General features: G+C 53.8%; 1 protein-coding gene across 1 annotated transcript; it reads left to right on the top strand.

Annotated features, from left to right (window-relative positions):
- Positions 1–3,483: 3,483 nt before the first annotated feature.
- KBTBD13 (kelch repeat and BTB domain containing 13) lies at positions 3,484–4,860 on the top strand (the record flags this gene model as incomplete). Its single annotated transcript, XM_081088025.1, has 1 exon — positions 3,484–4,860. One exon carries the CDS (start codon positions 3,484–3,486, stop codon positions 4,858–4,860), a length of 1,377 nt encoding a protein of 458 aa, XP_080944151.1.
- Between the last annotated feature and the right edge of the window lie 5,917 nt (positions 4,861–10,777).

Raw genomic sequence — 10,777 nt, 5'->3', positions numbered from 1 at the left:
AGCTTGAGCCTGGAGACAGTTTCTCTCCTCTGAGGTAAGACTAGTAGTGCTGGTGAGCAGAGGCAGCTGGGCTGGGACCTGGGATCAGTGGACAGGGTTCAATCCAGTCCCACATCTTTGTTCATAATCAAGGAAAAGCCTATTTCATCTCTGGGCCTCCCTTTCCTCATCTGTGAAATGGGAATAGTCAGATACCCACCTCCTACTCCTGAGCCCACTAGCAAGGACAGTTAAGGCGGCATTGCAGTCTATTTTCTTCCAAGAGCGAGATGGTCACAACTGTTCCCTGTCAGCCAGTGACTGGCCTCAGGGAAGGAAAGAAGCTGGCAGAGGGCCTGGGATAGTATTATGGGGACTCCTGCCCACCCCCTCCAACTCCACTTCCTCTTCCTGTCTGGTCCCTAGGGCAGAGCATCTGGGATATTTCTGGCTGCCTCCTCCAGGCTTTGGCTTCCCAGGCTCACCAAGTGGTCCCCACATCCCAGACCTGCTTTGATGTAGTGAACTGGGTGGCAGTTCCCTGGCAGGGGCGGCACATTCGTGTTGGGTCTGCAGATTCATACGTGAGGGTCTGTGCATGCTTGTGTCCTGGGGGAAGGGAAATTCTCCTGCCCCCTCCCAACTCCGACTTGGTCACTGTGAGCCGCTCCATCCTCCTGAAGTAGTCCTGCAGTTGGACATCTCCAGAATGGCAGATATCATCACACACAGGTCTGGGCCTTGGTTTCCCCACCAGTAGAATGAGGTGGCAGAAGAAAATAATCACTAAGCTCCCTTCCATCTGACATTTTGGGACCCAGAGTCTTAGGTAGTCACGCAAGAAAGTTCAGTGCAGGGGGAAAACTACCCCCAGGTTGGGCAGCAGAAGGCCTGGGACTGTCTGCCCCAAGCTAAATGACCCTAGGCAATTCTCTTTCTGATCTTCCACTATAAATAAAGGTGCTGAACCATATGAGCCTTAAGTTCCTTCCAATTGTGACCACCTGGCCCAGCATTTGTAGTAGAGAGAGACAGCAGGCACAGGGGTTAGGGCAGCGGTGGGCAAACTTTTTGACTCGAGGGCCACAATGGGTTCTTAAACTGGACCGGAGGGCCGGAACAAAAGCATGGATGGAGTGTTTGTGTGAACTAATATAAATTCAAAGTAAACATCATTACATGAAAGGGTACGGTCTTTTATGTCAATAGTTTTATTCATTTCAAACGGGCCGGATCCGGCCCAAGGGCCGTAGTTTGCCCACGGCTGCTCTAGACTCAGACTGGCTGCACGCCAGTCCTAGCTCTGCCATTTTCCAGCCATGTGACCTTGAGTATGTGACAACCTCTTAGCCTTAGTCTCCTAACCTATGAAGTGGGGCCATTAATAATATGTAACTGCCAAGCTGGAGTGGCTCAGTGGTTGAGTGTCAACCTATGAACCCAGTCAGGGCACATACCTGGGTTGTGGGCTCGATCCCCAGTGGGAGACGTGCAGGAGGCAGCAGATCGATGATTCTCTTTCATCACTGATGTTTCTCTCTCTCCCTCTCCCTTTCTCTCTGAAATCAATAAAAATAAAAATGTCTAAGTCATAGTGTTGCTATAAGCAATCTATATATATAAAAGCCTAAGCGACCATCGCAACTGAACGGACGACCGAACAGACTGTGTGGGGCGACAAGGCCGGCAGGGGGGTTAGTGAGGGGCGACCAAACGACTGAGCAGCAGGCTTCGTGGGGCGACCAGACCAGCGGGGGTGGGGGGCAGTTGGGGGTGACCAGGCTGGCGGGGGGGGGGGCAGTTGGGGGCAACTAGGCCGGCAGGGGGGGCAGTTGGGGGCAACCAGGCCAGCAGGGGGGGGCAGTAAGGTGCGACCAGGCTGTTGGGGGGGGCAGTTGGGGGTGACTAGACCCGCAGGGAGGCAGTTGGGGGTGACCAGGCCAGCGGGGGGGGGGGGGCAGTTAGGGTTGATCAGGCAGGCAGGCAGGTGAGCAGTTAGGAGCTAGTGGTCCTGGATTGTAAGAGTGATGTCTGACTGCCAGCAGTAGTTGGACATCCCCTGAGGAGTTCCAGATTGGAGAGAGTGCAGGCTGGGCTGCCGGACTGCCCCCCCCCCCCCACCTCCCCCGCACGAATTTCGTGCACCGGGCCTCTAGTAAGTAGATAATACCTATTAAATGAGGGAAAATAATAGCATTTACTCATAGGATTGTTACAATAATTATAGGAATTAAAGTGCTTACAAAAGTGTCTGACAGTGCAATTTAAGTGTTAACTGTTATTATTTCAAGAAGCCCTTCTCCTCCTCACCCAGAGATATACGATCAGCAGCCCCGCTTTCCTTTTCCTAAGGCTTAAAGACACAGAAGTGGAGGAGTGCTGGCAAGTGGGGAATAGACATCAGCTTCCCATTCTCATCCCACATCAGGAAGTACTTCCACATTCAGGGGCTTTATGGATACGTGCTACCCTCCCATTTTTACAGAGAAGAAAATCCAAGCTCAAAATGAGATTGGACTAGGCCAGAGTCAGGGCCCTGACCAAGTTAGCCCTCTGCTCCAGACCCCAGCCTGGCTCACTCTAATTGTCCCACCTCTGCCTCTTCCCTCCAGTGCCCAAGTACTCCCTGTGTCCGCCAGCCGATGGTGTGGGCTAGGTATTAATCCTGTCCTTGCTTCTTCCCAGTTGAATGACCCTGAACAAGTCACGTAATAGTCTCTGAACCTCATTCTGAACACTACAAATATTGTTCCAATTATCCAAAAGTAGAGCGTTCCTACAAAACCTTTTGTAAATCGAAACAGCCTAAAAGCGAAGAAGCAATTATCTTGCTAATGGATGCAGAAAACAAATGGATAAAGCAGAGATGCTCACAGACACAGTTCAGAGTTATTGCGGTTTGCTATTGAGATGCTGAGTGTCATTCCCAGGGAAGGAGCTTGGAGGGGACACTCCGGGTACAAGCTGCTCCTACAAGGACTGGTTACAAAACACTGAACGCTATGTTTGCTTTTCAGCTATTCTTTTAGTGAAAATAGAGAGTTATGTGCGTCTTTCAAGAAAGCAAAATGGCATAAAGCAAACCTTTAAAAAGCAGGGGCTACCTGTACCATGAAAGAGGTGTTATTAGCCCCATTTTGAGGAAACAGAGGGTCGGAGAGTGAGGGTACATGCTTACAGAAGAGCATGCCGCTGGGTTAGTGCAGATTAAGTGGGATACCTTTGTAAGTACCGCTCACGTGCCCAGCATGTGGGTCGGAGCTCGGTATATGGTCACTATTATCATTTCCCGGGCGGGTCTGGGTGACCGTGCAGGTCTCTGATGCCCTCTGGGCCCGGGGCCCTACAACCTGCCAGCCACCACATCACATGAGCCTGACTATCTTTAGCCAGGGATATATTTATATCCCGGGGAAGTGTTTTTCCGCTGCTACCGGGGAGCCCCGGAGTCCGTGGCCGCTGCACCCAGGCCCCCCGCGGCAGCCCCCCGCCCTCCGGCTCGCCATGCTTCCCAGTCCGCAGGTCCCGGTGCAGGTGTGGGTGGGCGACCAGCTCTTCCAGGCCGACCGGGCCCTGCTGGTGGAGCACTGCGGCTTCTTCCGCGGCCTCTTCCGCTCGGGCATGCGGGAGGCGCGCGCGGCCGAGGTGCGGCTGGGCGCGCTGAGCCCCGGCGGCTTCCGCACCACGCTGCGGGTGCTGCGCGGCGAGCGGCCGGCGCTGGAGGCCGCCGACGACCTGCTGCAGGCCGTGGAGTGCGCCGCCTTCCTGCAGGCGCCGGCGCTGGCGCGCTTCCTGGAGCACAGCCTCACGGCCGACAACTGCGCGCTGCTGTGCGACGCGGCCGCCGCCTTCGGCCTGCGGGACGTGTTCCACGGCGCCGCGCTCTTCATCCGCGACGGCGCGCGCGAGCTGGCGGCCGAGCTGGCGCTGCCCGAGGCCCGCGCCTACGTGGCGGCGCTGCGGCCCAGCAGCTACGTGGCCGTGAGCACGCACACGCCCGCGCCCGGCTTCCTGGAGGACGAGTCGCGCACCGTGTGTTACCTGGACGAGGAGGAGAACGCGTGGCGCACGCTGGCCGCGCTGCCCCTGGAGGCCAGCACGCTGCTGGCGGGGGTGGCCACGCTGGGCAACAAGCTCTACATCGTGGGGGGCGTGCGGGGCGCCAGTAAGGAGGTGGTGGAGCTCGGCTTCTGCTACGACCCCGACGGCGGCACGTGGTGCGAGTTCCCCAGCCCGCACCAGCCGCGCTACGACACCGCGCTGGCCGGCTTCGATGGCCGCCTCTACGCCATCGGGGGCGAGTTCCAGAGGACGGCCATGAGCTCCGTGGAGCGCTACGACCCGGCCACGGGCTGCTGGAGCTTCGTGGCCGACCTGCCGCAGCCGGCTGCCGGCGTGCCCTGCGCCCAGGCGCGCGGCCGCCTCTTCGTGTGTCTGTGGCGGCCGGCGGACACCACGGCTGTCGTGGAGTACACGGTGCGGACCGACGCGTGGCTGCCGGTGGCCGACCTGCAGCGTCCGCAGAGCTACGGCCACTTCATGGTGGCCCACCGGGACAGCCTCTACGTGGTGCGCAACGGACCATCGGATGACTTCCTGCACTGCGCCATCGACTGCCTCAACCTGGCCACAGGCCAGTGGACGGCGCTGCCCGGCCAGTTTGTCAACAGCAAGGGAGCCCTCTTTACGGCGGTAGTACGCGGCGACACCGTCTATACTGTCAACCGCATGTTCACGCTGCTCTATGCCATCGAGGGCAGCACCTGGCGGCTGCTCAGGGAAAAGGCGGGCTTCCCACGGCCCGGCTCTTTGCAAACCTTTCTCCTGAGGCTGCCTCGTGGTGCTCCGGGGCCTGTGGCCTTGACAACGCCTGAACTGTGACTCCTGGGCCGGGCTTTAGGAGGGGACGACTTCCTGAGTCTTCCCTGAGCTATGGCTGAGTCTACGAAGCTGGCCTTGGTTTGGCAGGGAACTTAACTCTCTGGTTGCGACGTCTGAATCTCATGTCTTTTGGTGGTGTGAACATGTCCAAGAAACTCAGGGAGCAATGCTGGGGTTTGAGCCCTCAAATTATTTGAGCTTTTCTGAGAGCTGGGGGTCACAGTGTCAGTGGAAAGGGTAGGGGGGTGGGATTTCTATCATCTAGGCTTGTAGGTGAATGGGCCAGTAATGTAGCATGGCTAGGAGTGGGTTAAACTGCCAATCACTAGGCAAGAATTAGGCAACTACTGTGGGCCCTGCATCGTGCTTGCCCTAATGTAATCTGTAGTTGCCCGATGGGGGGGGGGGGGGGGGTGGTCCACAAAGCTTAGAATTTCATCCAGAACAACTCATCTTAACAGAACATTTACAGGACGACAAAAGGCTTACACGTACTTGTCTTGGTCCACAAAGGGTTGAAGGCAATGTGCAAAAACAAACAAACCTTCCACCATCACCACCCCCCACCCCCCACCCCCCCCATACACAATATATATAAAACAAAGTACTGAGGAGATCAGGGCAAAGGAAAATGGGGAGAGGAAAAGGACCTAACTCCAGGAAGGAGGGTATACTAACTCTATGAGGAAGATAAGCAGGATAATTAGCTGATGAAAGGGGAGGTTCATCTGGTGGAGACAAGGAGAGCTCAGGAGAGGAGAGATGGGGAAAAGGCTTAAGCAAATGGGAAGAGTCTCTGTGAGCCCAGGCTTTAAGGCAGAGCAGCTACGGATGGAGGCATTCCAGGAGGGGGCAAGGCTGGGCTGGCTTATAGAGACAGTAGCTGAACTGAACCTGGAGTGAGACCTATGAGGAAAACCAGGGTTCTCACACCCCTTATGGGGTGTGGCCCTGCAGGGGAGTTCCCAGTTGGAAGCCCTTGTCCACTCCCTTTTTACCGCCGCCACAGGGGCAGTGGGTTATTAACTTCCATGATTACAGGTCACTCAGTATGAGCCAATCCTGGCCAGGTCTGATGGCCTCATCTTAACCTTCCCCCACATTCTACAGGTTAATTCTGTCTTCCAGCCTCTGCTCCTGCTGTTCCCTGGGCCTGGAATGCCTTTCCTCTTCTCTTTCTGTCGGCTCTGTGCTCACTTCCTCTGGCAGGGTTGGCTGTTACTGACCTTAGCTGCCTACATTGCTTACTGGACCCCTGACACTCATTCTCTGTGTGTGTGTTTGCACGTGTGTGTGCAGCCACACAAGTATGCGGATAGCAAGGGTAGAGATCCCATAGTGCTGTCAGTTGAGCTGGGCCCTTTCCTACCTACAAAATAATATGATGAGGTCCTGACAGGCTGTAGAGGCCACTAGTTAGGGACCTGGTGTTAGATGAAGACTCTTGTCCCTCCTTTAGAGTACCCCACCCTGGCTCCTGGTCAGATTCCCACTCCGTCCTCCATCTTTTCCATGCCCCTGGGTAGACTTCTCTGCGTGGTCCTGAAAGGTCTCCATCCTCCAGAACCCGAGGCCCATGGAAAATCCTGGCCTCATCACAAGTGGAGAATGCAGCATCAGCATGGCACCTCCTGGACATGGAGTCTAGTATCGGGGCTGCCCTACCTGCCTTTCCCCTGATCTATGTCCAAAGCCTTGGAGAATGCAGCCCTCAAGCCTGGGACCTTCTCGCCCTGGAGTAGCCTCATGTGATGAGTCACAACAGTGAATCCTGGCTTTTGCATCCTATGAATGATGTGCGAAGTCCTTTCATGTCCCTCTTCCCACCGCAGCCCTACCTCAGTCTTGGAGTTGGGTGCTTTCTTCCTGTGGCAGAAAAGGTATGTGAGGCTCCGAGGCAGATTGCCTGGCCCAAAGCCACTGGCCCATGCCAAAGTATGGCAGAGTCCTCATTTTGGGGTTTTGTCAAAGCATAACTTTTATCCAAGATTTATTTAACTCTAGTAAGGGAACCAGAGGAATTGTAAAGCTGGTTTATCAAAGGAGCATTTGAAATACAGAGATTTGTGTATTTAGTTGGGAAAGACATACTGAAATAAGTTTGCTAAGGTAAGAAATGAAGCTGATTAATGTCTTACAGGGCAATAAAACCATAAATTTTGTGGTTCTCTACTGGACTGAAATCCTTTGCCTCTTCACATACATGCATATTCCTATTTGTACATGCAACCACATAGTAGCATATAAGTTCTCAAAATCAGGACACTGATCAGTAATAAACTATAAAAACAGAGGTATATTCCCCTAGAGAATTGCGTAACTCTTAGCTTTTCATTTCTGCCCAGAAAGACATTGAAAGGACAGCAGTCCTCCTTTTGCCTACTTAACAACAGTGATCTCTGCTCAGTCGGGGGCTGACCATCCTGAGACTTGCAATCTCAAGATCTACCAGCTCATTTGCTCTCAATCCACAGAGCTTCGTGTTTGTCAGCTTTTGCAGCTGGTTGCATGGACCAGCCCAGATGGGGCCTGCTGGCTTCTGAGACTTGGTTGTTCCTTGATTTGGAGCAGCCCTTTCTGGGGTGTCTTTTGGGCATAGTAATAATGCGATGTTTACAGCTTTCCCACAGTTGACTTATTTAAGCTTTGTCAGAATTTTAAGTGATAGACATCTCAGGAACACTCCTACTCCCTTCTTAAAGAAGAAGGAGGAAAAATAACCCACAACACCGAAAGGTTATGAGATTGAAAGAGGCACAATTAGGAAGTAGCAGAGCCCAGCTTTGAACCCAGGACCACATGCTTATCTTCTGTTGTTGCCTCCTTGCTTGGCTGACGCTCTAGGATGGACAGGGTGTTTCTGCCTGTCTCCTTAGCACTCCCCTCCATTACCTTCTCTCAGCACCTCTACTTCCTGTAGTTCACCTATTTTCCTGGACCCAGCCCTTTTCCTCCTCTTCCAATAGGAATATTAACTGTCCTGGGTTCTTCTGCCTTAGGATCTAGCTAGGAGACTATACTGGCCCACTTCCCAAGAGTGTTAATGACTGGTTGAGGCCCTGGGGGTGTTCGCACTTTCACAGATACTCCCTCGGAAGTTTTCATAACTCAGCCCATCATCTTCTCTGGCCTCAAAGGTCAGACTCCGTTGTTCCTCCCACAACCCAACATGCTTGGCAAGGATTGTAATCATGCCTGGTTGGCAGGTAAGGAAATCTCTCTGTCCCAGCCCAGAGGCCCACTGTGAGAAATCTGTCGTTGCAGAGAGATTTACATGTGGCACACGCACACGCACACGCACACGCACGCATGCGCACAATACAGCAAGGAGCATTTTCCGGAACCTCCGTGACAGCCCTGCAGCCTGACGCCCTGGAGCTCTCTCCAGTTGTCCACACATACTGCTTGACCCTGAGAGTTAGTGTCTGGATGTCCTGCACCCCAAGCTTTCCTCTCCCTGGAATTTATCCTGTTCTGCTTATATAGCCTGGTGACAGAGGCAGAAGGAGAAACCAGACCTTCTCACACTTCACCCAGGGCCTGCTTCCCTGCTTGCCTCCCTTTAGTCTGCTCAGGTGGCAGCCAGAATGAAATGCCAGCCAGGCCTGTTGCCCCTCTGCTCATATGAGTGAAAGCCAAAGTCCATTTCCTCTCTGACTTCTCTTACCACTCCCCCCCAGCCTCACTGAACACGGGGCACGCCTCAGGGCCTTTGCACGCTGTCCCTCTGCCAGGCACACCTCCCTCACTTGGCTGCCTGGCTCACTCCCCACTTCCTACAGGCCTTTGCTTAGATGTCACTTTCATTCTGAGGCCTTTCGTGACCACCCCACTTTAAAATCTACCTCTTCTTTCTCTACATTCCATACTCCCCTTTATTGCTTCACTCTCCTCTATAGCATCTAGCATTGTCTACCATGCTATATTTTTACTCGTGTAGCGTCTGTTCCTCCTACTGAAACGGAGCTTGATGAGGGCACAGATTTTTGTCTGTCTGTTCATTGCTGTATCAGCCAGGACGCAGAACTGTGACTAGAACATAGTAGGGGCTCAATAAATATTTAATGAATGAATGGCACTCAGTGGATGTCAGAAGAATGAATGAATTGATCAATCAATCAAAGGAAAAACCCGGACTGGTAGATTTCATTTCTGCAGAGGTAGGGGGGCAGGTAGTTTGGGAGACCTTCATGAGGCGGTGCTGGGCTGTCAGGTACACTGTGGGAACAGCAGCAGCTGGTAGGTCACTTCTCTGCCTTCAGTGGAGGGCGGAGAATGGAGTTGGAAGCGGTAATCGCTCTGTGAAGAATTGCTGCTCTTGGCGGTGGAATACACACAGGGCTGGCCTGTTTATTTTCCTTCGGCCCCAAGCAGCTGGGCCTCTTTTTCATCTTAATTACTTTGTTTCAAGTTGCTGTCACTTCCCAGGAACAGCAGCAAATTAACTGTGCTGGTGGGAGACACAGCTGTGGGCAGACAGGCCACCTTGGAGCAGGCCAGTCGTGGGCACAGGATATGGGACCCCAATGGAGGGGTCTCCTAGGATTCACCCTGGCAGTGCCCCTGCAGCCATCATGATTCTGTCCAGCTGAAGTGGGGAAGCGTGGACAGAGGGAGCCCCACGCTGGTGTCTCTCAGCTGCTAACAAAAGGTAAAGGGCCTTTTATGAGGCCACGGGGTCTTGGAACAGGATGTAAGCGTCTCATCCAACCCCTCTCTTTTTACAGGGAGGAGAAGGAAGTCGGGTGGACCACCCTGAGCCCAAACCCACGTCTCTAGAATCCTCTTCTCACTACACCATGCTTCCTCCAGGACACCGTGAGGGAGGGTCCCCCAAATGACCCATCAGGCCTACGCCCTGATTCCAGACTCCCATCCTTATTTTTTCCAGTGAGTCTCACTCCTCTTGGTCCCACTCTTGGAGCATTCTGCTTTCATTCAGCGGGTGGAGACAAAGAAGTTGATCTCTAATGTAGTATTTGGGTACCTGGGCCCTTCAAAACACACACACACACAATTTTGACAACTGTAAGGGTGGCCTGATGCCATCAGCCCAGTACGCTTCTCTTTCCAGTAATGTTTTCATTCTACCAGGGGCCTTCTCTAGATGTGCCTAACTCTAAGTCGTGATTGGCAGAGGGAATTTCAGGTGCTCTGAGAGGGATGCAGCATTGGGTTGGGTGGATACAAGGGACTGATAATCTTGCAGGCACCACTCTGCAGAAGCTAGCTCTGCCTGTCAGGCAACCAGCTGGGTTTTTAGTCAAACCCTGGCTCTGACAGTTATGAGAGTAAGATGAGAACCTACTTCAGCATATGTTATGCTCATCTTTCACAGTCCTTTCTCCTTTTTACTCCTTCTCCCCACCCCTTCATTGAGACCCTTTCTGTGAAGCAGGCTCGGGTTGGATGAGCTGCCTGTGGTTCTCAGGATGGCAGGGCGGGAAGGCGTTGGCTCTGCTGGCAGGGCACCTGCCAGCTCCATCACTGGCCAGCTGTGTCATCTCAGGCAAACTCGGTCTCTATGTAAAATGGTGATGGTGGGACCTACATACCCAGGCAGAGTTGCTGTGTGAAGCTCCCATAGCTCTCGGGTGGGGGGGAGGTTGGAGCCTGAGTGTGAAGAGCCTTCAATGCCAGGCTGAGAACTTGGGCCTTACTCTGTAGGAAGTGGGGAGCCACAGCAAGTGTTTGAGGTGGTAACTGCGGAAGATGGTCACCAATCCCAAGCCCCTGCCCTGTGCCGCACGGCTCCTGTCTGCCCCTCCAGCCTCACTCTCCCCTTCTCATGCTCCACACCATAGGAGGCTGCCCTTTTGGGTTATATCAATGGGTTGTTCTCCTGATTCTGGCTCCAAATGGGGGACTCTAGCAGAAGGTGGGGATGAGGAGGAGGGGAAGGCCAAGGGACTTTGTT

Source organism: Myotis nattereri (assembly GCF_964212035.1).
Source record: "Myotis nattereri genome assembly, chromosome: 1".
Taxonomy (NCBI): Eukaryota; Metazoa; Chordata; class Mammalia; order Chiroptera; family Vespertilionidae; genus Myotis; species Myotis nattereri.
Note: the sequence above shows the minus strand (reverse complement) of the source record. Positions and strands in the feature narration are given on the sequence as shown.